The sequence below is a fragment of the Pimephales promelas genome, chromosome 4 (genome assembly GCF_988280905.1).
Source record: "Pimephales promelas chromosome 4, fPimPro1.hap1.1, whole genome shotgun sequence".
Lineage (NCBI taxonomy): Eukaryota > Metazoa > Chordata > Actinopteri > Cypriniformes > Leuciscidae > Pimephales > Pimephales promelas.
The window spans coordinates 39,122,303-39,149,702 of NC_142772.1; the positions used below are offsets into that span (position 1 = coordinate 39,122,303).

The 27,400-nt window shown below is 36.5% G+C and overlaps 1 protein-coding gene across 2 annotated transcripts; it reads left to right on the forward strand.

Moving 5' to 3' along the window:
* The first annotated feature begins 569 nt into the window (after window positions 1-569).
* LOC120469766 (sodium- and chloride-dependent GABA transporter ine) lies at window positions 570-26,310 on the forward strand. 2 transcript variants are annotated; one of them, XM_039658929.2, is made up of 13 exons: window positions 570-1,225; window positions 2,735-2,869; window positions 13,341-13,551; window positions 15,077-15,209; window positions 15,521-15,655; window positions 16,283-16,386; window positions 16,564-16,688; window positions 20,590-20,702; window positions 21,585-21,725; window positions 22,331-22,430; window positions 22,570-22,670; window positions 25,084-25,254; window positions 25,344-26,310. In XM_039658929.2, the coding sequence occupies exons 1-13, from the start codon at window positions 982-984 to the stop codon at window positions 25,434-25,436; spliced, it is 1,806 nt and encodes a 601-aa protein (XP_039514863.2). In that variant the 5' UTR covers window positions 570-981; the 3' UTR covers window positions 25,437-26,310. The 2 variants fall into 2 exon arrangements, with proteins under 2 accessions (XP_039514863.2, XP_088986612.1); XM_089130486.1 differs by lacking the exon at window positions 570-1,225 and adding an exon at window positions 8,491-8,586 and having other exon boundaries at window positions 2,733-2,869.
* Window positions 26,311-27,400: the final 1,090 nt, after the last annotated feature.

Consider the following 27,400-nt stretch of genomic DNA (forward strand, 5'->3'; position numbering starts at 1 on the left):
ATAATGTTTCAATTCGGGAATATGTTACATTAATTGTGCACGAAGTAAAAAAAAAAAAAAACACTACACGTGCATGCTGGTTATTTGACTCGATTTTAAGGTCGCCGGTTGAAACGGAAAGTTGAGAGATGTTGCCCAGAGAGAAAAACACTACTATCCAGCTGAAAATATGCAGGAGAGACGATTGTCATATTTTCCCCGCGTTTAATAAAACCTCTCAAACGTCACGCTCGTCCCCATTCATGGGGATCGAGCGAGAAAATTAAATACACAAAGTCACAAACATCCAACTCTGGTCACAAAAAGAAATTAAAGAAAAAATACAATGGGAGTCGGCAGAGCGCTTAGTTATCTCCTCTCCTCACAACTCCTGCAGCTTCATACTACTCCAGCTTCACAAATCTAACTGACATTCTACGCACATGCGCACTTCTAATTTTTAACTCAGATTGCCATAACACCATCATAAAACACAAAGTGGCCGTTACACACCCATAGATATCTATGGTTACGCACCGTGATGGCTCTGACCGTGACCAATGACAGCGAGAGCGCGCATTCGTAGGCGACTGACGTCACTCAATGGGCGGAGCCGAAGGAAGACAGCTATGTAACATGCGAATTTTCCGAAACTATACTTTTTAGGGGGCTGGTCTTAAAACATTGTGTAACTGAGCTATATAAGCAGGTGACCACTTGTGCATATTATGCATTCGGAACAGTTAAAAGATGGTGCGGTAACTCGTTTTTTTATAGGGGTAGATTTAGTTAGCCAAATGCTGACCACCTATCTTGTAATACAGAGCGGTGATAGTGACATTTGATACCGGCAAAGAGCAACAGTGTCAAGCTAATTCATTTTGAAGTGCTGATGCATCCTTATTTGCCCATATTAAAAAGCACTATTTCTAATGCGCTAATATTTATATTTTAAGCACTAATAATAATACCTTTTTTGCGCTGTACTGCTAAACGTTTGTAATGATGGGAGTTGGAACTGATAACAAGACTACGACCTTGTCTAGTAAGTATGCATTGCAGCAGCTTGGAGAGGGAAAAGAGGAGGTAGATGAGGCCATGAGGCTGACAAAGACTGAACACCAGATAACGGAACCTAGAGAAACTTGGGGTCGACGTCTGGAGTTCGTGCTCGCCTCCATCGGTTATGCGGTGGGTCTGGGGAACGTGTGGCGCTTCCCGTACCTATGCTACAGGAGCGGAGGAGGTGAGTGACGAGACTCCTGCTCTTCTCTCATGATGAATCACCAGAGTCTGTAGCCATTCCGATATGCTCATCGCCATGGTAAACATAGTTTTCCTCAAAAGATGAATTATGTATTACAGTTAATAATTGCTATACGGGCATTTTGAGTGTCCAGAGATGACAAATTATATGACTGAGAATAAAAAATATATTAAAGGAAAACATTGTGGCCTTTTTATGCAAAATATAAGTATCAAAAGTCAACACAATGTAGCACATTGTAAACATGCAGGAAGCCATTTTGCATTTTGTTGTCATGTGACAAACAACATATCACAAGAGGACCCCTTTTGTAACCTATGCCAATTCAAGGTCATAAATTACATATATATATCACATAACTGACCTTTTAGGGAAAAGGCTCTTTTGTGTTTTGTGTTCAGGTCAAATAGAGTAAAGCTTTGGAAATTTCTTGATAGGCAATTTTTTTTAACATACATTCAAGCTGTGTACACTTATGTTGTAATGAAAGCATTTTAATACTTTTTTACTCTTTTTGGAGTAAATAAAAAAAAAAATACTTTTTTTGGCTCTACCACCTTTAGAGTAAAAAAAATCCAAATCTTTGTTAACTGTATAACAAAAATATTCAGGACTTGCGTAAATACAAAAGATTACATTTGGCACATGTTTGCAAACTACATTTTTATGGCCATTCTGTTTATTTTATCAGTGTTTAAATTATTTATTAGAAGTTAATTTTGTGTCTGTTGTGTAACTATAAGATGTAACTGTAGATCCAGGACAGGATTGTGTAACATTGGATATCTTGTTTTCTCACGCCAGTCTATGTTGCTTTTCAAATCATTCTAAAAATTATTGTAACAATAAAAAAAATCATTGTTAAAAAATAAAACGCAATATACTGTCCCAAGAATGACAATCAATAAAACTCAATTTCTGTGATCTGTGATATTATAGGATAAATAAAAACCTATAAGTTATATAGGTCAGCTGCTGTCACAAAGTTCACAGCAGATAATCCTGCCTCCTGTTTGTATAGAACCATATAGTTATTTTAGCGAACATCCATATTGTTCAGATGATTGTTTGCTTTTTTCACCTGTGTTGTCATAGACCATTCACAACCTCAGATTCTTGATTTTTTTTTTTCCATCTAAAAATGTCCAATTTCCAAATTATTATTATTTTTAAATCAGAGGGAATACATTTATGGTCTTTTCATCTACGGAGCATGTCAAAAAAACATATTTCCCTCCCAATTTGCATTAACATGAGTTGCAAGAAAATAGACTTAACCTCACAGAATGATGTGGAAAAAAGACAAATTAAGTGGTGGAAAATATAATTACAGGACTATTTGAACATTAAGAAGAAAACAAAAAGAAAACATTTGTGACCATTGAAGAATAACAAAATATTTATAAAATATTTAATCATTCATTTATTTTAATTACTTATTCATTATTTTGTCTCGTGTTTTGTTTTTCAATCTTTCACACGTTCCAGGTGCTTTCTTGATTCCCTACTTCATCATGTTGTTTCTCTGTGGTATCCCACTGCTTTTCATGGAGTTCACTGTTGGGCAGTACACTCATCTGGGGCCGGTCCATGCTCTGGCTAAAATATGTCCCCTCTTCAAAGGTGAGTGGATCAAGTGTCCCAATCACTCACATCTCCTGGGTTCTATTCTACCATCCAAACATAGTACAGCAAATGGGAAGTCTTATTGATTTCTATGTTGTATTGGACATTCTGGCATTTCAGTCAAACTAATGGCAGACTGTTCAACTTTCAACTGTGTTCAAGTCTGTTGAATTATGATTTGACATCAGATGAGTTTAAAGGAATATGTTTTATAAATAAATTATATAAAGATATATTTCTCGTAAAATCTCTAGACGACTTTGCCTGCGGTGCACCTTGTCGCATTGTATGTCCGGAGGCTTGTTCCATAAAACAAGTTTATCAAATAAGCCATGATTTTTTTCCGGTAATTTAACTCAGTGTTTCCCAACTCTGCTCCTGTTGGCATACCAAGGCTGTTTCTCTAATCCAAGAATGCAAAGAACAGACTCACGAGATGACGAGCATACAGAACGCTGCTGACAGTTTGAGACGATGTGTTCTTCTTGCTGGTATTGTGCAATAGTACCTGCACAGACACCGTCTGCAGTGCCCAAACATAACGAGAATTATTATACAGCCAGGCATTATCGCCCAAGCCTAAGGGATTGCTCTACATGCACTACAATGTAATGTATAGTCATAACAATAAAGCAACACCTGTCTCATTTTAATTCTACTTCTGTTGCTTGTTTGTGTACATCACTAGCCAACGGCGGGAAAAAACGCCGGTAATATTCAGGTAACTTTTGACCTGCCTCTCTCTGCTTCCCGCTCCTTCCGCGAATGCCGAAATGAATTATGGGATATTTCTGCCGTCAAGTTCACACAAGTTACCAAACGATGCATCCTCGGTAAAATGGGAGTGTCAAGAACACATCCGGGATTTTTAACCATTCTTGCCTAAATGCAAACTTGTGTATTGGGACAGTACTTGGGCCACGACTGATGACGTTTCACAAGTCCACAAGAACACAAGTACAGACAAGAAGGCATATTGAGTAACGGTCCAACACTGCACGTATTTTTTTTGTCTCCCTAATCAAACACACCTGATTCAACTCATCAGCTCATTAACCCATCTGATTATGAGCTGATGAGTTGAATCAGGTGTGTTTGATAAGGGAGACTAGTGCTGCGTCCCAATTCGCATACTATCCGTCCTAAATAGTATTCGAAAATAGAATTAGCGCGTCCCAAATCGTAGTATGTTGAAATGAGTGTTTCAAAGAGTCTCGCATGGTCTACTTTTTCCGGTCAGAATCCGAAGTGTAGATCGATGCACATTGCACACTCTAACGGCTGATATTGCCCACAAACCATTGCGTGTTGGACGAGGATTCGGTTAGAACTACAAACACGAGTAAAAAGTGTTAAAAAAACTACAGACACGTAGTCGATACGGAGGACGCGCGAGTCCCCGCGGTTGTGTAGAGAGGTTTAGATAAAGAGCTTTGGGTGATTAATTATCAGTATCTGAACTGACGGAAATAAATGTATTCAATGTTGTCCACATTATATTGCATTTGCAGCAGCATTGTGAACTTTTGTAAAGACACGTTTAGCCATTACGTTTTAAATGCATCATTATATTCAAATTGCAAACACGAGGAGAGCATGAAAGACCCACAACTGGCAGATGAACGTGCTCTCCGAAACGGTAGGAAATAAAATTAGATAGAATGGAGGATTTTAACTGTGACAAGATGATTGACAGGGCAGTTTACAGTGACAGGATGCACGCAGCACGCGACAGAGCTGTCCGTTAAAGATGACGTGATAGTATGTCCCAAAGCTTGCCTACTCTTTTGCTACACACTCAAAAGTATGTACTTTTTTCTCACAAAAAGAGTACATACTTTTAGGGGGCGTATAAGTAAGCGAATTGGGACGCAGCAAAAGAATATGCGTAGTGTTGGTGTGCCGCCAGGAACAGGGTAGGGAAACACTGGTCTAACTCATTGTCAGTTGATTTGGTTCCATAAAGCAAACTGAACATAGCTCAAGCTCAGTCACACTGGGATCTTATGCTGGTAAACTAACCTGGTCAAGGACAGGCTAACTGTTAAACAGGCTAACAGGCTAAGCCTAAGTTGTTGCAGAGTTCCTATATCACTGACTGACAGGAACACAATTACCACTGACTCTCTGGCATACCATTATTTGACTTCATTAACCACTATCAGTCTAAAAATGAATATATACTATACAGAAAATCAACGTAAATAATAAATCACATGTATTGGCTAGACTACAATTATAAATCATACAATATAGATCTAAAACCATGTTCAATTATATTGTGTAATATCAAGTATTATTCTTATACCTTTATACTTTTTACTTTTTTTGTTAGTCTGACTCATTGTTAGTTGATTTGGTTCCATAAAGCAAAGTTGCCAGAGTGACCACCTACAGAGTAAAAACTTACAGGTTTTCTTTTCTTAATGACTGTTTGAATGTATAGTGCCCAATGATAAATTAAAATATATGAATACATTTCACTTTGGTTTTGTTTATGGCACCTATAGTTCCTTTTATGGTTAATAGGACATTTGAACATCCTCTCCCTCTCTCTCTCTTTCTCTTTCTCAGCCTGGGCTCTATAACCGGTGATTTCCTTGCTATACCCTCCGATCCACCATGCCGCCGCCCATTAGAACTTTTTAATACAAAAAAAACAAAAACATTTTAAAGCAGATGTTAAAATCACTCAATTAAAAATGAAAATAAAATTCACAGACTCAATTTTAACTGGTAAGAGGAACACGCATCTGAGGTAATAATTAGGCCTATATTGGATTTACCCCATAACAGTAGTCCCTTAACAGTTACTGCCATCTTAAAAATACACTTGACCGCGAAATGGAAATATTTGCATGACTTTCTAACATATACAAGTCAAGTCAAGTCAAGTCACATTTAATTTATATAGCGCTTTTCACAATACAGATTGTATCAAAGCAGCTTCACAGTGATAACATGAAAGTAGTACAACACAGATCAATACTATTGCTAAACACTAAATAACCCCAACTGAGCAAGCCAAAAGCAAGGCGACATATACAGATGGAGAATATACGTGTGATATGTACATTATGCACTGAGGAAAGCAACAAGCAACACAGCACAAAATATGCTATTTGCTATAGTGGAGCTATAGCGCTGCTTAAGAATAGTGTGCATATCAAATGATTTTGCCTCATTAAACCAGGGTTAAATAAGTGGTATTGCGTCAACATAAATTTCTCTTATGGAACCCGTTCAGCTCCGACTGATTTGTTAATTTAATTCAAGTCAGGTTTTGGACTGTAATCCCCAATTTTCTTAGCGTATTTTATGGAACAAGCCTATTCTTTGTTCTTTGTTACTGTGTCAACAAAGGTAAAAGTAAAAGTAGTAAACTGATCAAAAACAGAATAAATCATGACCATATTCAGAACATAGTTACTGGAATAGGCTACAATGCAAAAGATTGGGTAGATAAACCGTAATCAATTGTGATTTAATAAAGTTGTTTTAAATTGATACAAAAATAATCATCAGCTTAAGTGTGCATTAAGTTTACAGCATAAAAAATGTATTAATCAAGATGTTTAAAACATTAAATGCATAGCAGCTTGAATGGGACACTATATAATAACTACTAAACAAGATTCATCACCTCTCTTTTCTTTTTACAAGAAATGGAAGACATTTGCAAGTCCCACTTAACTATACTTTTAACTACTATATACTAACATTTAGATGAATCATATGATAGAATGTACTGATTGTGTACATGCATGATTTTACATTGTACCTATTTTTTTTAAATACCTGCATATTACATCTGTAATTAATTTCTGTGGTGACATCTACAACTGTTGAGCCTTCCCTTACCCCTTAACCCCCCTTTAAACTGACCCCATACAAGCAAACCTGTCCGTAATCTTACCCATATCCCACCTCAATAGCAGCACAAGTATTTTGCAAAACAACATGAACAACATCATACCTAACAATTTTTGATGTAAGTAAATAGTAGTTAAAGACACCTAATATAAAATGTGACCATTTTTTCTTTAAAATGATATAAAAAATGGTTATCATGAAAATACTTCGAAGTGTAACAATTGTAACTTAAAACTAAAATTTTTATAATTAGAGAAGCCTAGCTTAAATGTATTGTTTATTTAGCTTAAATAATGTGTTTTTTTTTATTTTTATTTCATAAATGGACATTCATTATTACGGTTGTATCACCTGTTGCAACTTAGGCCCTGTATTAAGATGCGTTTTGGTCGATTGGATCACAAGTTAACGAGGGAGACACATACTTGTTTACACCTGTTATTTTAATCCCATGTCTTTTGTCCACTTTAAACCACTTCTGTCCTGATTTTTTTTTTATCAGGGGTCTATGTGTAAATGTATGTGTTTTTTTAGATCTTTCAATAGACGAAATAAGCTTGCACGATTTACATATACAGTAAACGCACCCGGAGACGACGGAAAAACATGGAGAGCAGCAGCTTTCGTTTCTGCTCTGATAGCCGCAAGACTGCGCTGAAGTGACTGTTAGAATCAAAAATGGTGAGAGAACATTGTGCTTGGTAAGCTTTTCCTTAAATCCTGTCTGGCTAGCGTGCTTCCCTTAATGTTTACACGTTAAACCAGTTGGCAGAGAGTAGGCGAGCTTTTGCAGCTTTTTAAACACATTCGACAGCATGAGTGTTAACACTACAAATGCATTTTCGTCTACCTCTGGAAGTGGTCGAAAGTGGACAAGCTCAAAACTTTTTAGACCCCCCTGTGTTTAGCGTCGTCCGCTTGTGATCTGATTGACCAAAATGCATCTTAATAGCAGGTGTAAACAGGACCTGAGAGAGATCTACAGTCTTTTCCCTCAGCCACAAAGAATCGATTGGGATCTTCTGGATAATGCATTATCATGCTTACTGTAATTACTTTTTTACAAAAGGTTGAGGTTTAAGATACCAAAACATAAAATAAAATAATAGGCCTATTTATTATTTGAATGTTCTGAAAATATATTCAAACTAAGTGTTTTTAATAAAGTGATACATGTCATGAAGTTATCAAATTATTTTAAAAAGAAATAATACACTTGGACACAAAAATACGCATGTCATGTCAATGACCCATTATCATTTTGCTGGACTATGTTTATTGTATCAACCCATATCTGTATTGACATGACAGTTCAAGCATGGATACAGAGTTTCTTCTCACCCTTGTGTTGGATTTTCCCTGTAAAAATGTGTGGACCTGTAAATATGGCACTTCATACAGTATCTGATGACCTGGTGATGGCTGATCTCTTGTGTTCGTCCTGTGTTCTGAACCTGAACTCTTACTTTTATGAAAACATACATACAACATTGTGTGAAAACAACAGTATTTCATGTTTAAGTGTTATATATCATAAATATTACAAAATATCACAAATGTATTTAAAATATTCATGTAATTAAAGATATAAATATAAAATACAATTAAATGGCTAAAGTGACTGTCAACACCAAGCTCAGCCATCGCTGTTCATCATTTGAGTTTCTTTTCTTTCCTTTCTTTCTTTCTTACTTTTTTTAAATTTGACTCTTTCACCTGCTAACTAAAGGCTTCTCTCCTCAAAGACAGAGATAGTCTACCCGGTCAAATCTTTTGGGTCCATCCCTTGATATAGGGCTCATTTCAGCCGATTATGGCTCCTTGCTAGCAGAGGGACTGAAGTAGGTAGTTCTTTCTGTATATTCTTTTAACTGAAATGTACTCTTTTTGTCACATTATTTTTGATGTTACAGACGATCCACCAGAAAAAAAGTGAGTAAAGGGTAATTCTCTATGGCTCTCCTCCTAATAGCTCTCCATAATAGCTCTCCTCCTTTTACTTTTGTAATATCTTTCGGGACTTTTATTTATTGGTTATATCTTGGGTATGGTCAGAAAAGTAACCTTACTCCTAAGTCCTTTCTGTCTCTGGAGTAATCATAGCCTTCAACAGTCGTTGACCTCAGGGTTGCATGATTTAACAAGGTTCCTAAGGTGTAAATGCCCACAATCACAAAAACAATGAACTACTGTGCACTAAACAGGAAAAAGAGAGTGTGTTCATACTTTTATGTTCAGTTATACAGCACTAATGTTATACAAAATTGTGGAACTTGTACTAGGATTTCATATGGGACCTGGGAGAGGATACATTCTAGGGTTTGTTTCTGAACAAGAAAACCGATGAAAAATATAGTTGATGAGCTTTTCTTAGAAAACAAAAAGTATCTTTCTGTCTCGATAAAGTTTGGAATAAAGTATGGAAGAAACCCATAGGGCCTTTATATACCTGCAGGCAATAATATTTGTCACAAAAAAAAAAAAAAAATATTGGGAGGCCCAGCTGTTCTCCATAAGATAACAATATGGATGTAGGGGTTTATTTACTCTTTGAAAGATAATATATGTTAAAATGTCAAGTATTGTGTTTTCTCCTTTACTAATATGTGATGGTATTTTTAGCTTCAAACTTGTTCTTAAACAAACTTGTTCTCAATTAAAAATGCTTACAACCTTTCAACAACCTCAATTTTAACACAACGTTTACAATAATCTTACATGCAATGGATCTCATCATAGACTAAATGTTAATTTTGGATTTCCAAGTAGAGCATCCAATAATCCCACAATGCCCTTCGTCTATATTATTGTTAAGCAGTGGAATAATTTAGGCTCAAGCTCAGGAGAACAAAATGCTCTGGGGGAGTTTATATTACCTCAGAAGGCACCACAGGATGTGCCAACAACAACAACATTCCGTTTTTTAGTGCTTTCTACCATTCAGGCCTGAAACAACTAATGAACATTCCATTTAGGTGGTGGGAATACACAAAACAATGCCAAGATCCGTAGAGAGTGATGATAGCTAATCCTAGGACTTATAGCTGGCATCAAAGCATGGTAAAAACTAAAATCATCCTCCTACCATGTCCTACCAAGTCATGTTGAATAGACATGTTTATATTGAATTCAAAACTGTTCAAACTGTTTGGTTTGGCAAGTAAATCATAAATGGACCACTAGGAATGGCTAATATAATTTTTTTCCGTTTTTTTAATGGCAAAAGCTTATTTTAAAGCTCCAGTCCGTAACTTTTTTTGGGTTAAAAATTATCCAAAATAATTTGAGCAAGTACATAACTAGCTAGAGTTAAATTTTCTGCTTGCCTTAGCTCGATTCAAAACAGTAAGCTTGTAATAATGTTTTTAATTTCAGTGGTACTGGTGGATTTCCGCGGGAGATTCGAACATGTCTTTGCGTCATTACATCACATCTGTACACATAAAGAAGAGTCTCGGCTTGTAGAGTATTGCGTGTGAGGATTCTGGAGGTGGAGATTTATAGCCTTTTCTCACAGCACCTGATATATGGCGGATCCAAAAAGGCTCAAACGACAATCACCAGTGACAACAGATTCACCCGCTGTAAAATGCAATGATTTTGGACTAAGAGTTCGGTGAACGACACACACACACTCTCCTCAAAACATTGTGTTAATCTGCGCTGTGCCGTGTCGAAGTACAGCTCACGTAAAGTTGATAATTCCGCGAATAACTGCAATTGCAGATTTCGGACCGAGATGGCGACGAAGATGAAAACCTGCGGACTTCAGCTTTAAGAACTCTGATGATGACTGGATGGGAATGTTTTTGTTATTATTTGACAATTAATTCTTAAACATCTTCCTGATGTCCATTTCTAAATCTAATTCTGTTTCACTTATATGAGATTTCAATGCTGATTACAGTTGGGCAGTAATGAATCAAAACCGTATAAAGCAAGTCTGTTCTGCATCAGAATTTCAGTGATGCGTCAGCACAAAAGAAGAGTATTAAGTTTACTCCTGGCCATTGAATCTCTTTATAAAGAAAAGCATATTGTGTTGTGTGCTAAGAGTTCTGTTTCTCTGTTTTCTCAGGATACAATTAAAGGTGATCTAAGCGATGTTGGGTGACGTCACTTCTTGTTAATGTTCAAACTATTGTTAGAAAAAACGAAGGCTAGTTTGACCCTCCCTCCTCCTCATCCCGTCCCCTCCCTTCCGTTGCATGCGCACTAACCCCCCAACCCCCACCCCCAAATCATTCTTGTTGGTTATTGGCTGGAACACTGTTTGTTTTGTTTTGTGGTCCAGGTTGGACCAGTTTGTTTTTGCTGCCATTTGGAGCCTGGGGTGTCTACAGAGGCCGTGTGTTTTTACAGTGTGTCCAGGGGACAGGCATCTTGCGTAAAGTGAGATGTTGTTTTCTGTATGTGGCTAAAAATGTTTCAGCCTAAAAAATGCGTAGCATCGCTTAGAGCAGTGTTTCCCAACCCTGTTCCTGGCGGCACCCCAACACGTAATCTTTGTCTCCCGAATCAAACACACCTGATTCAACTCATCAGCTCATTAAAGGATTAGTTCACTTTTGAAAAAAACTTTTGCTGATAATTTACTCACCCCCATGTCATCCAGGATGTCCATGTCTTTCTTTCTTCAGTCGAAAAGAAATTAAGGTTTTTGATGAAAACATTGCAGGATTTTTCTCCATATAATGGACTTACATGGGAACCAGACGGTCGGAGGTCCAAACGACAGTTAATAACAGTTTCAGATGCAGTTTCAAATGTCTTTAAACGACACCAGACGATGAATAAGGGTCGTATCATGCGAAACGATCGGTTATTTCAAAGCTTATTCCAAAAATGTAACTTTTCTAAGGACAAATGCTAGCCTTGCTCTATTCTGTGAGGCGCGTTTGTAACGTCACATAATACGTAATTACGTTCAAAAGGTCACGGGCGACGTAGCCAGAAGTACAGAGTCAGAGTGTTTACAAGTTGAACGCATAGGTTGAACGTGCAAACTAACTCCAACGCCGTTTACAAAAAAGGAATTAAAAGGTAAAACAACGATGTCGGACGATTTTGATTCTGTACTTCCGGCTACGTCGCCCGTGACCTTTTGAACGTAATTACGTGACGTTACAAACGCGCCTCACAGAATGGAGCAATGCTAGCATTTGTCCTTAGAAAAGTTAAATTTTTGGAATAAGTTTTGAAATAACCGATCGTTTCGAATGATAAGACCCTTATTCATCGTCTGGTGTCGTTTAAAGACATTTGAAGCTGCATCTGAAACTGTTATTAACTGTCGTTTGGACCTTGGACTGTCTGGTTCCCATGTAAGTCCATTATATGGAGAAAAATCCTGGAATGTTTTCATCAAAAACCTTAATTACTTTTCGACTGAGGAAAGGAAGACATGGACATCTTGGATGACATGGGGGTGAGTAAATTATCAGCAAAAGTTTTTTCAAAAGTGAACTAATCCTTTAATGCATGTAATTATGAGCTAATGAGTTGAATCAGGTGTGTTTGATAAGGGAGACAAAGAATACGCGCAGTGTTTGTATGCCGCCAGGAACAGGGTTGGGAAACACTGTCTTAGAGCACCTTTAATACATGAAATCATTGGGAAACAGAAATACTGTTGTGTAAGCCAGTGGTTCTCAACTTTTGTTGTTGACGTTAAAGACTCTATGATATTAAGTTGTATTAGTCACTTCATGAAAGGCAAATACCTACATGATGCACAGGTTTCGTGAAGTCCCCCCATTCAAAATTGGCAGCATGAGAGGTTGTTAAATAAGCTGTTTGGCACAATATATTTGGGAAAGTTTTTTGTATATATGTTTTTGTACAATTTAGGTCACCAATTGATATCCACTGTAGAACCAGTTAAGAACCATTGTAAGCTACAAATAAGTGGTAAAAAGCTATTTGAAGCTTAAGTTTTCATATGATTAAGATTATGAGACTACTTGTTCCAACAACACATTTAATACCCCACAATATCAATCCAATTGGAATCACATGTAAGCAGGGTTCAAATATTTTTTCAGCTCTTCAGAATTGTGTGTGCCTGAGGTCTTTTGAAATCTAAGCTACAGCATAACATTGAACAGCCTTACTGGATTTATTCATTCAATCCTCAATAAAAAAAATAGACTTTCTGATTTAAATCTCCTTAAACTCTTGCATAAGGTATCTGGAGCCATAAGAAACCCCTGGTGTCCTGGTCAACCACCAAAATATTCACTAAGAAAGAATAACAGAAGAATCCTGGGAAACTAGATTTTCTTTTTTTAACGTATGTTTAGAAATGTTGTTAGATAAGAGTTATCTTAATATAATTTGACCTTAAGTGAAATGAAAACAGCTGTCATGAAAATTTGCTCTTTTGAAACTTGTATGCCAACCTAGAAATGTACATCTGGAGGTCAACGGTTTCATTCTTTTTTTAAATAAAAACTTAATTCTAAACATTTCAGTGCATCTGAGGAGCCCTAAGTGCTGTTCCAATATGAGTCTGTTCGGCAGTGAAAGACTCGGAAATGGTGGCAGGAAGTGTCGTCATTTTCTGGTGTCTCACTGTTTCTTTGTCTGTCCTCAGGTGTGGGGCTTGCAACGGTAGTGATTTCTTACGTGCTCTGCACCTACTACAACGTGCTCATGACCTGGGCTCTCTACTACCTGCTTCATTCGTTCAGCCCCTCATTGCCATGGCAATCCTGCAACAACACGTGGAATGCAGTTGGCAACTGTTCCACTGGTTTTCCTGGCAATGCCACGCATCTGCAATCAGCCAGTCAACAGTTCTTTGAGTGAGTGACAGATCTAATTTTTTTACTATGTATGGCCCGCCCAATCGGTCAAACTACCGTTTTCCGATAAGCTGGGGAAGGTTTTATGCACGTTCTGTCTTAATTCCAATTTTCTTTTATTTAACTCCATTTTAATGCAATCTTGAATTTAGGTTGGAATGGCATTTGGTAATTGATCATTTATATGATACTGTATCTAGACATTTGATTATTCTATTTAACTCTTTACTTTATATTTTACTCGTTCATTGGGAGTCTAAAGTGCACAGAGAGCCTCGTGCCGGCTGTTTAACTCAGGACTCGCGATCACAAACTCCCCAGACTTAACTATACTGTTTAGAAGGCCACCTTCATGCTTTCTCTATCTAAAAGTATTTTGTTTAGTCCCCAAAGATCTGTATACACTTGAATTAAAGTAACACTATCTCTAGTCAGAGGTCATGACCACTACTACAGATAGTACACCAACATTACTTCTCTGATAGTAGCTTTGGTTTGGTCATGGCATGGTTTCCCACGTACACTTAGTTTTAGTATTATTTCATTAAAGCAGAGGTAAGGCTCACCCTATTTTGGTTGGCTGATCAACATTTTGTTGTCCTAAACGGAAATTCTCTTTTTAGCCTTTACAATCCAAGTACACTTGAACTAGTGCCAAGTGTTAGCTGGAGCTCTAAAAGCGCAGTTGTTGTGCCCTGTGCTCCACTCAAAACTTGTCTTTAGTCTGTTACTAAGCTGACACAGATTTGCAGTAATATCAGCCTTCACTTAATCTACTTGAGAAAATAATTTCATTGTAAGTCAGAATAAATTAAAATGTAACAATTTATTATTATTAAGGTAAATGTATCATGCCAATTACATAAATTCAAAGACAATCAATACAAAACATAAAATGCTCTGGAATAAAGAGTAAAAGATGCATATCTCACATTAGGAAAAATATAGCTTTTTCAGCATTATTTATATACCCAGACCAAGACCAAACATTACCCAATGTGAGTCATGGACTTACAATTGGAATCTGCATTGACTAGGGTCATAAGCCTAGGGAGTTTACACCTTTTGAAGATAAAAAAGTAATTTGCATGAAAGACCCACCGTCCTCTGTAAGCAAGATACCTCTAAACTCTTAAAAACGTTATTACCTCTTGGTTTACTTCTTTGAGAATGAGACATTTGTACCAGTCGCACTGAGACATTTCAAATGATACCAGACATGTATAGTGTTGTGTGGTAATTTTTCACAATAAACCATATAGATTTTGGGGTGAATTTCAGGCTATCTCCTCATGGGGAGAGAAGAGATGGGGGGGAAAGAGGGTGAAGGGAAATGCACGGAAAATAAGACAATACTGAGGGTATAATAGGGTATAATAATACATAATTGTGTATGTTACGTCACACTACTGTATATTGAGGAACTAGTATTCATTTCCTGTAATGTAAATGGAAAATTGGGAAAAGTTCAATCCATCCATCCATCTAATTGAAATGTGTTGTTTTTTGTTTTGTTTTTTAATAGTCATAAGGTCTTAGAAATGACCAGAGGGATTGAGCACGCTGGAGGGATTCGCTGGGAACTCTTTGGCCTCCTAATACTGGCCTGGGCCATTGTTTATTTCTGTATCTTTAAAGGGGTGAAATCCACTGGAAAGGTCAGAATTCAAAGCTCACGTCATTTGTGAATAGATTCGTTGTGTTTTAATTTTCTAAACGAAGGCAAAATAGAATATTTAAGCTACAGCTTGATAGTTAGTGGTTATGTCTTCGTAAAAATATGAATAATGTGTTAACTGTTATTGTATCTATATTTGTTCAGGTGAATAAACCTCAATAAATTTTAACCTAGTTGTTAAAGAAACTACATTTTTTATATATATATATATATATATATATATATATATATATATATTTGTACTTTTGCCCTTATCAAAAATAAAAATCCCTCTGTTGACTCTGTCCATAGGTTGTGTACTTCACTGCCACATTCCCTTATTTCATACTAATTGCATTGCTGATCAATAATGTCCAGTTGCCTGGAGCAAAAGATGGTATCCTCTTCTTCCTCATGCCAAACTGGAGTAAACTCTTGGAAGTCCAGGTGAGATCATTTGAATAAAAATACATGAGTCAAGTGGTGGTAAAAACAAACTACAACCTACCAGTCAACATTACATTACAGCTTGCATGCTACCATATCATTACTGTAGTACCACTGATAAACATCAGCATTGTTGTGGGAATTGTGGCTGTTTACCATTTAACGTATAATTTACACTGGATTAAGTTAATCAACAGGTCTAGAGTAGGTTTGAAATAACTTTAACACTGTCAATTCTTTGAAAACACCTGTGTATCATGTATAAACCAGGTCACTGACTGAATGAATGGCAGGTTTTATTTATTTTAGATTTATGTTTTCCCTATTTCTGTTTGTGTTGCTTGTATAAATTATGCTTATGTACATTGCCGAACCCAATAAATACACATTATATTGTTTCCTTTTTTAAAAAGGATCTTATTGAGTCTGAATGTGTTAACTACAAAAATGTTGTGATTAAATTGAGTTTAAACATTTAGATCGATTGACAGGACTTTCATGCCCATAGAAGTATGCAAACGTTAAATATGATTCCTGTTGATGCTTTATTTACAAATTTTAAAAAATGGACAAAAAGACAAGAATGAAACCCTGCTCTTATATGTCTTTGTTAATCTTATGTTCCAGGTGTGGGTCAATGCTGCTGCTCAGATCTTTAACTCCATCGGCATCTCCTTTGGTTCTATGATATCTATGGCCAGTTACAACAAGTACAACAACAACATCCTCAAGTAAGCGATATGGAAATGAAAAATTTAAAATACAAGTTAGGGGGAAAAAAAAACATATTTTTACATTAAAATTAAATAAATGCATCTAAGTGTTTTCAAGTTTAATCAGAGCTAAAGGGTCTGTTATCTTCAAGAAATGCATGATTCTCCTCATCACGATTGCCTTTTATTTTACAGGGACACATTTATCATCTCTCTGGCAAATTCAGCCACTAGTATCGTAGCAGGCTTTGTTATTTTTTCTGCCATCGGGTACATGGCTCACATTCACAACCTACCTGTAGATGACATTGCCACAGATGGTAAGTGTTTTTTTGGGGGGGTTTTATCAGTTTCTGCTGCTGTAAAACTAGTCCTCCCATGTCCTTGTGTTTTTCAAGGTTTGTTCACAAACATTAAATACATTGAATCGCTTGAACCACATTTCCTGTTATCTTTAATTGCTGTCTTCATCCAGCCATGAATCACAGCTCAGTTTCAAGGACCAGGGGGCGTAGGGCGTAGCTACAGACACGCTGTCAGAACCAGGGAAATGCATCTTTTTTTTATAATACAATTTACAGTTCTTCAATATTATAATTATTAATTAAATATAAATTAATTAATGAATTAAATATAATTATTTTTAAATGAGATTTGATTTGTCATGCATTAGAACTATATCATATCCTAATCTTAATAAGAATATGCTAATGGGTCTCTTCAGTTACTCTATGTTCTTCACGCCAACTAGCAGAGCCCTAATAACATTTTTATGTTATTACAAAAAATGGCTAAACAGCTATCTATTACACACAACCAAGTGTTGAGCATGTGAGCTAATTGGCTACTGATACAGCAGGAACCAATCAGCTGTGCCCTACAGACAATGATGTGAATGCAAGCAGGTTGAGTTTTATTTGCCTGCGCCAAAACTGACAAAACTTTCTATTTTGTTTCTTTCAATGCAAACTGGTTATTGACATCCTAAAAAAAAAATCCAAACCGTTAACCACTTCAGACTCTAAGGCCAGCAAAGAAAGTATAGACGGTCTTTTTGAGGAATTGTTGAAAGGGTATATGGCTAGAAAGTTTGTGAATGCACTGCTTTTCTAACCGGAGAAATTTGTTAATTGGGTAGATATTTAGTCTGGCATTGGTTTTACGATATTTGCATTTAATAGGTTTTCTGAACTGTACATAGGTCTCATGTGTGCACTGTATCAGCCATGGTTGGTTGTCGATACAGGACTCATTGTAATTTCTCTTTGTGATATACTGTAGTTGTTATCAGGTTGGATCTCTCTCTTTCCTGCTTTGCTTTTGTTTGTTTTTTTGTTTTTTTACCTGTTGGCCGCTCACACTTGATCGCACTGCACAATCTGAGTGGGTGTTCAAAGGTATGTATCTGCAACACTAGTGGCACCTAGTGTAAAGCAAGCTTGCAAATGGCCCTTCATCACAAACACAGCTCTTACGAATGCTTGTAATAGCATGTCTTTAAAGGCAAAAGTAGACTAAATTCGATCCAAGGTCCAACATATGAGGAATACTTTAAGCTGTGTTGCTTTGTGTCATGAAGCAAGGCTAACACTCTGTCTAACACAAGCGTTTGGCTTAAAATAAATCCATCCAACAGATCTGCACCTGGCAATTCTTTTTGACAATTGAGGCTGTTCACACGGACTGGGCACATCAAATGAAACTTTATAAACGGGAACATTTGTCTTTCTGAACAGGTTTATGATGATGTATTGAAGCGTTCAGTGTACCTTGTTCATTTTGATGTGTTCATTATCTGTTTAATCTTGGACCGTACATACTTCACCTTTAAGTCATGGGTGTATATACAGTGATATATACAGTATAGAAGCCGATTGAAAAACATGGGGGATGTGAATTATTCCAGACCACCTACACTTTTATTGGCCCACCCATCATCCACTTTCTGTATCCACCACTGCACACAGGATCTGTTATTTTTCTTATGTGCTCTTTTCTGTTGTGCTCTTGTGATGGGTGTGAAATCTAATGCACTGTACATGAGTAAAGCAATCACATTTACAACCAAGTCCTAATTAATCTACACAGAACCGGGCACTGGCAATGTAAATACTGCTGTAACCTATTAATGTGAACGTTGATATAAATATGTGCTGGTTTTGTGTGTGAAACAGCCCTTGGGAAGTCAATATCAACACCTCGCAAGCAAAGGAAATGAGAACGCTGTGGGGAAAATTCCAGCTTCAAACGTTAAAATGAAGTGGGATGATAAATGAAACGGTCTTGTTCTGTACCACTAGAGAGGATAAGCATGAGAGGAGGTGAAGGGTGAATAGGATTATGCCAGAGAAAGTGAATAAAAGAGACCATTCATGGGAGAAATGGGTAGATAAGTAAAGAAAAAACAATAATAAAAGAATGTCCTTGAGATTTGAGCTGCCCTCAGGAGAACTTCACAGCAGTTTACAATACCATAATGTTTGTGTTTATATTACATTACAGTTTATATGATGTTGTCATTCAAGTCCATCAATTTATACCAGTTAAAGCAATGAAACCTTGGCAGTTATACAGTACTTCAGAAAATTATTAGTTTGCACAATGTTTGATAGGTTTGTTTTGTTTTATTTTGTAATTTTATATATTTTTTTTTTTGTGTGTGTGTTTTCTCATACTCATTTTTTGAGGAGGCATCTCTCAGAACAGCAGGCGGATCTTTTTTTTCTGAGCAATGCAATTATAGTTTTGCTGTTCAGCAGCTTTGCTGAGCATTTCCTCATCATAATAAATGGTTTAAAGGGATACTCCACCGTTTTTTTTTCTTCTTCATATTAAAACTGTTATTCCCTTAACTAAGACGAGTTGATGCGTACCTCTCTCGTCTCAGTGCGTGCACTCATTCGCTCTGGTGCGCGAGACACTTTGATCCCACTTAACTAGCCTAGTTCATTCAATATGGGCCAAGCAGAGAAGCGACCGAACACCTCCATGTTTTCCCATTTAAATACAGTTACACGAGTAGTGTAACTCGACCTAGGACGGTGACACAAATAAAACGTTGCGCTTTTCTTAGTGTGTAAAGTGGAAAACTATATTGTACTACACAGCAAGTGCTTGGGAGCACTTCGACTCGGCGCAGTAATATCATCACTCGTGAAAAGTCCTCACCCCCCTCTCACTCTCCGGAGTGATGATATTACTGCGCCGAGTCCATAGATAAATATGTGCCGAGTCGAAGTGCTCCCAAGCACTTGCTGACGTATTCCGCCATACAATATAGTCATCCACTTTACACACTTATAGTGTGTAAAGTCATCTTAGTTAAGGGAATAACATAGTTTAATACAGTATGAAAAAACGGCGGATTATCTAATGTCTCTGATGTCTTGTTCTAATGTCTTGTTTTCTCTTTGAAAGACCTTAAAGGGTAACTAAACCCCTGGTCAGAGCCTGACTCCACCCACTGGCAATATTTGAAAATGCTGAAAAAGTGGGCAGACCCCAGCGGAGATGGAGGGGACGAAATAGATGCTAAAACACTCTATCCTGATCATTTTCAATATTCGCAATTCAAACTCCTGACTAGCTACTGTGGTTTTGACGAAACAAGCTGGTTTTTATACTGCCAAGGGCGTAGCTCGTGCCAAGAGCGTGGTGAGCTGAAATGTGCGAAGAACCGCTAACATCCAATAGGCAAATTCAACTGCAGTAGCCACCGTTCAACCTGAAGAGGGCAGCGCTAAGACGTTATTTACACCATATATTGTAGAAATAAAACACTTTATACACAAATGTCAAAAAAGTTACTCGAATCAATGACTGGTATTAATAAAGATCCATACTTACAGATCGTTAACTAAAAAAAGTTTGTTTAGGGTTTAGTTGCTCTTTAAAATCAAAAATAAGACAGCTGCACTTTTCCAAGCCTTTCCATTCTATTTAGACTCCTTCTCTTCTTTTCTACAATATCTTATTTTGGGGTTTTAGTACTGTAGTAATGTATAATCTGCATTTTTTTGAATGTTGGAGAACAACAAAAAAAAAAGGGTAATCGTGTTAGGCGAAGCATTACTAAACATTTAAAGTACTGTGCGACAGATCTGGTTCTTCTTGATGGCCAAGACCGTTGTTGCTAATGTTTGCGTTGGCATAACAACTAGTCAACTGGTGTCATCTTTCTCTTAATCGGTGTGATTTTTGTGTTTATGTGTTTTTCTGCAGGACCTGGTCTGGTGTTTGTGGTATATCCTGAAGTGTTTTCCACCATGCCGATCTCTCAGCTCTGGGCACCTCTGTTTTTCATCATGTTACTCTGCCTTGGACTGGACAGTCAGGTAGAAGAGAAGAGGCCTCATAGTTCAAGCATGTACATTGCACAAACTAGCTCTGTTCTAAACCTCAGAAAGCTACCTTTCTGTCTGAAACCTACATACAGCAAACATGTTCCTTCTATTAAGCAATTTGCACAGGACACAATTGTTTTTCAATTGTTTTCTCTGTGAACATGCGCTAAACTTAACTTTTGTAATGGATCTCACTGCTTTTTCAGCATCATATACTTAAATACTTGTGTAAATGTTTTTATAATCTGCCATTCTTTGCATTCTGTGCAACATATTGGATCAATTTTGTCAGTCAGAATTTTCCTATTCAATTCTATAATGCAATTCTGCAGTTATCTTCCTTACAAAGGATAAACATGATGTGGCCTTGGTAAATGTTAGTAGGCCACAGATGGCTAATGTGCTCATTTCATGTTCTTTCTTCTGTATTATCAGTTTCTGCAGCAGTAGGCCCAGTCTTCCCATGTCCTTGAGTGTTCTCAAGGTTTGTTGATGAGCAGGAAATTCAGTGAATCTCATAGAGCAAAAAAAAAAAAGATTATATTTATCATCTGCTTTTATTGTTAAGATCACAGGATTCTTATTTTCTCTTTGAGCTGTGTAAACTGTAAAGCTGTTTCCTCATTGCACACACCGGAAAGGCACAACTGTATGAGAGTCAATGTCAGCATCTTGTAAGCAAGATGAGAAATTTGAGTGCAGTTTAATTATAATAGATGAAAATGTCTCATTCTTGTGAATGGAAAGGTGATCAGTAAAGTGCCTAGCTCACCAGGTATTATAATAGAGCTATATGCGTGTGCAATTTGTACATTCACATTTGAACATTTTGGACTATTGTTTGTGTGAATGTACATATGTTTATCTGTGCAGTTTGCCATGGTGGAAGTGGCTGTAACTTTCATCATGGACGGCTTTGGCAAGAAAGCATTGCGAGTTTTTAAGAGGAAGGAGCTGATTGTTCTGGCAGTCTGCAGCGTTGGCTTTCTGCTGGGGATTCCTCACATTTCCAGGGTAAATATGCTCTAGTTTCATATTACAAACAAATAATGTATTCTTATTTTTTGAGATTTTGTTATACTTGGATCATTTGGATTTTTATACAACTGTTTCTGGAACTGTTCCTGAACTAAACATAATTTTAGTTTCAGTAGATTTGATTTAGAGATATCTATTCTCAATCACTATATTCATTTTTTTAATTTTATTAAAATTCAAAAAGTTCAATACTGTAAATCTAAGTTTTAATAAATTAATGTGAAAATGAACAGAACAAAAGTGGAGGGAAGGATATTATTTGATCTAATTTTTATTTGTGCACCGGTTTAACGATAAAAATAACAAAAGGCAATATCTAGGCCTTTTGTATATACTGTATTTTTAATAAAAAAAATTCAGAGTGAATTAATTGAAATGGACAACTGAAATGTAGACATTAAAGACATCATAAAAATATGCATCCTAATGCTCTCATACAGTAAATGAAAAGTAACTGGCCAACAAACAAAAACTATATATATATATATATATATATATATATATATATATTATATATATATATATATATAGTCACCTTACCCTGATTTCAATACTAATGATGTAATATTGTATGTGTGCAGGGTGGGATATATGTGTTTCAGTTGATGGATCACTACACAGCTGTGGTCTCTCTAATGTTTCTGGCCTTCTTCGAGGTGCTCGCCGTCACTCTCATATTTGGTGAATATCACTACCTTCAGTATGCACTTCAGACTATAGAAACTCAGATCAGATGTGGAGATTTGATGGTTCATGCTTTTCCATCTCACTTCTTTCTTGCTCTCTTCCACATCGCTCTCTCTCTCTCAAACACATTCAGGAGTGAGACGGCTCAGTTTAATGGTGGAGAAAATGCTGGGAAAGAAACCAAACCTCTACTTCCGTGTCTGCTGGCAGTACCTTTCACCCATGCTTGTGCTGGTGAGGAAAAAATGATGGGATTCTCTATATTTGATAATTGACAACTACATTCATCTGCGTTTCAGAGTAAATAGCTTCAGAGTGCAGATGGTTTTAAAATACTACACTTTTATTCCCAACAAGACCTTTTTTTCCTAGTGAATCAGTGAAGTGACAAAACAATGACAAAACTCAGTTTTAATGAGACTGTATTGTGCACACATATTTTTACAGGGAATCCGGGCATCATAAATGCCCTTATCTTCCCATAAATACAAATTTTAAAATTTAAGGACATTAAAAAGTCTTTAAAATCTTAAATAGAATTGAAAAAGAGTACATTTGTTGATAATAGATATTTATAAAGTGGATCCCGATGTGTGTTTGTTGAAGTGCAGATCTGAGAGGTTGGGTGAGGTATAATGCTTTGCTTTGAATTAAAGGGATAGTTCACCAAAAAATGAAAATTCTGTCAGTATTGTCTCTAAAAAACTTTCTTTGCTCTGTGAGTCACCTTCATTTATATAGCGCTTTATACAATGGAGATGTTTTAAAGCAGTGATTTTGATTCAATGATGCAAACAGAATTCAGTTCTTCTGTAAAGCAACTCTAAACAGAAAATAGTGTCATTGTTTAACTGAGGTCAATTCAGTGTTGATTCAGTTTCGTTCAACAATTTTAAGTGTCCCCAAGTAAGCAAGCCAAAAGGGGACAGTGGCAAGAAACCCAAACTCAAGAAACCCAATTGTGGATTGATCATTTAAAATACTTCATCCAGTTCCTTCTGCTTGAAGATCGGGATTCATTATGTCCACATTTGGTGGGGAGGAGTCAAAGCTGGCCATAGGGTCAGTGCAGAGGTCTGGTTCTCATGGTCTCCAGTGAGGATCTGTGCCGATGGCTGTTGTATCGCCGAGGTCTTCACAGGGGATCTGGCTCTAGGGCTTGTCTTGTCATGGTCTCCGCTGACATTCAGGGCAGTTGTGGTCATCCAGATGCAGGTCCACCATCTGATCTGCAAACGGGCCAAATTCAGCTGACTGCTGTGATCTCGGGATAAGGATGAACAGAGACTTAAAGGGATAGTTCACTTTGATTTTAAGTTTTGATATGTTTTAGCTTACCTCAAGGGCATCCAAGATGTAGTTGTCTTTGTTTCCACAGTATTTTCAATTTTGATATTTTTAGGTCAAACCGTTCTTGTCTGTCAGTCATATAATGGAGGTCTATGGTCACCACCTCAAAGAACATGCACAGAGAAGTCCAAATTAAACACGATTTAATGACTCGTAAACGTAAGTACACATTGATGGCCTAAGACACGAAATGAGCGGTTTGTGTGAGAAAACGAACTGTTTTGTTTACACAGAGATTTCAGAAGTGTTATCCTTCACTGTGAAGATCTAAACATATTTAGATATACAGGAAATTGCAATGGACGACGATTACGATACATAAACAGACAACGTTGATTTTTTTTTTTTCGCAAACCGCGCAAGAGATAACTTCCGGCGCAGACCGAAGCACCCGTTGCTTCAGATCAGTTGGACGTGGCTGTGGTTACAAGAGGTAAAAACAATATAAATACTGTTTGTTTGCTCACACAAACCGCTCGTTTCGTGTCTTAGGCCATCAATGTGTACTTACATTTACGAGTCATTAAATCATGTTTAATTTGGACTTCTCTGTGCATGCTCTTTGAGGTGGACCCCATAGACCTCCATTATATGACTGACAGAGAAGAATGGTTTGGCCTAAAACTATCAAAATTGAAAATACTGTGGAAACAAAGACACCTACATCTTGGATGCCCTTGAGGTAAGCTAAAACATATCAATTTCAAAGTGAACTATCCCTTTAATACAAGCGTAGATGCCAAGATGTACATCGGATGTTATGGGAAGTGTTCCCGGTTCCGGTTGATCTAATTTATGCAGCCTAATAATCCTTTAGTGGATTTGAATTACAGACATGTGATAGTGTGTTATGGGTATGCTAGGTTAAAAAGATGGATTTAATCTAGATTTATTGATTAATGGGAAAAGCATCTACCACCCACTATCGATTTTGATATTCGATGTTGATAAATGATATTCCATCATTTTCAGACCAGCAATAAACATGAAGGAATATGATGCAATAAGAGCTTGCTCAAGTTCTGAGGAGCTAAACCATGTGGAGATTTGTAAGGAGATATTTTGATGAATGTTGGTAATCAAAAAATTGCTGGTCCCTATTGACTTCCATGGAATGAAAAAAAAAAATATATATATATATATATACTATGGAAGTCAATGAGGACTAGAAACTGTTTGGTTACTAACATTCTTCAAGAACAACTTGAGGATGAGGAAATGAAGAATTTTTATTTTTGGGTGAACTATCCCTTTAATAACAATGACCTCTTTCCTGTCTCTCTCTCTCTCTCTGCAGGGTATTCTGATCTCCAGTATAATTCAGTATACTCCAGCTCGATACGGTAAGTCCTACACGTACCCGCTCTGGGCAGAGGTGGTCGGCTGGGTCATCTCTCTCGCCTCCATCATCTGGATTCCACTTGGGGCGCTACATGAGCTTTGGATCACCGAAGGGTCTCTGCTTCAGGTATGTACAGTGCACAAACACTCCCTATATCAATATTTGTTGTGTTTCTCTCAAAATGAACCCAGTGCATTTCTCCATCTCTGTTGCAGAGGTTGAAAAAGTCCATAACTCCAGCTATAGATCTGGAGTTTGTTTCAGAGAAATCATCTTCCGAGTCCATTGCGATGTTTACCGCTCCTTAGACACATGCGTGTGTGTGTGTGTGTCCTCAATGTTTACTCATTTGAAGTGCATAGTTCTGCTTAAACTGAAAAATCGCATTTTATGTTTTTACTCGTATTTATATTCTGTTTATTGCGTCTGAAATTAATGTTGTAAAGTACGTCAAACATCAAAATATTCCCAGATTTACAATATGGCATTGATATTGATGAGATCTGTTTTTTTTATTATTATTATTTAATTACTTTTTTACATGTGTTTATTTGATTATTTGAAAGCTTTGAATAATGTAAAAAAGAAAACTTAATGTCAGACATTATACATTTCATGCATATTTTTCTTCGAGTAAAGAAGTGGAAAATATATGATGTTGTAATGAGAGGGAAATGACAAGATTTTGGTTGGTTTTCTCCGTTATTAAGATTTAAAATGATTAACCATTGACCTTTAAGCATTGTTGAATTGTATATACACTGATTTAAAGGACTGACACAACCTTGAAATTATATTTAGAATGTTAGGGACGACATACTTGATTTTACACATTATTTCAAAATTCAAAAACTGCACTAGCAAACACCTGCACAAAATGTTTTCATGAAACTTAAATTCCATGCAGTTCTTTAAATGTCAGCATCACTTTATTATGGGTACATCAACATTCACTCTCATAGGCTTTAGCACAGAGATCATAGAAAAAGAGCTGTTTTCAGATGCCTTTGTGTTCGCTGAGGACTAAGGTTACGTAAATTGAACACCACATTTACAGCTGCTTATGACGCATGCAGGTTTTGCCCTCTACTTTGTAACTTGAACTCTGGCACATATCCTAAAGCATATGAAGAGTTCAGATGCAAAAGCCTCTAAATGCCATTTGAAATTTTCTTCTAAAATGATCATTTTTGTCAAGCTTATATATTCAAGTTCAGTAATTTCACTTAAATGACAATTAATAGGTAATCCTCATTGCAATTTAACTGAAATTACTGAACTTAAATATACATGCTTGATAAAAACGATCATTCTAGAAGAAAATTTCAAATGGCACTTAGAGGCTTTTGCATCTGAACTCTTCATATGTAAATGGTCGAATGGCAGAAAAACTTAGCCCAAGTTTACAGGAAAAAAAATAGGAAACTAAGAAAGGTTGTAAGTTAAAATGTGTGTGCCCTTTTTAATAAGCACTTTCTGATGTCACCTGTAAGGCCTATGCATTCTGATATAGATAGAAAAAAAACATTCATGTTTACTGTTTTTTTTTAAATTTATTTTAGTATTCACTGTTTTACGATTTAGTGTAAAAAGTACCTTTTGGAGGGGGGGAAATTTGAAGTGAGCCAAAGTTTAAATCAAATTATCCTTGACACTTACATTAGAGGAACGCATATTTAGAAATAAAATAGTTTGTTTTAAATGTGCAATGTTCCAATTGATAAAGAATGAAGGATGCAATATAATTAGTAATCAGTAATAATTAGTAATAATCTGTGCAAATTGTCTTGATTAGTTGTACCAAACCTTAGCACTGCTGTTATTTTGTAACGTATGTTTATCATTGTCATATGTCATATAGTTTGTGTTACCTCAGAACGAAAACCACAGGATAATCATTCATATTCAAACAGTTCTCTATTTTGTCGACAGACTTTTGAAACCTTTTTATACATTTAAAGTGTCATTTTTATGTTATGACTGGCAGTTTTATATGCAAGTGATCTGATCAAAATAAATGGCATTGCTCCGTTTCAGTTTTTTTTTTTTTTTTTTTTGCTCATTTTGTGCAGTTCCATATTATGACGTGTAATACTGCCGTTTCACCACACGATGTCACTCCAGCTCAATTAACTACTCACATCATTCATTTGTCACAAACACCTAAGTGACTTGTATCATTTATATAATATAATAATAATTTACATAGGTTTTTTTTTTTTTCGAGGTACTCAAAATGCTTTACATGTGGAAGGGGGGAATCTCCTCAGTA

Excerpts from the sequence above, each read along its gene's own strand:
- LOC120469766 (XM_039658929.2), top strand. The coding sequence starts at position 982 with ATGATGGGAGTTGGAACTGATAACAAGACTACGACCTTGTCTAGTAAG. Across the intron at positions 13,552-15,076 it reads GCCAGTCAACAGTTCTTTGA|TCATAAGGTCTTAGAAATGA; the intron begins GTGAGTGACAGA and ends GTTTTTTAATAG. Across the intron at positions 16,689-20,589 it reads AGATGACATTGCCACAGATG|GACCTGGTCTGGTGTTTGTG; the intron begins GTAAGTGTTTTT and ends GTTTTTCTGCAG.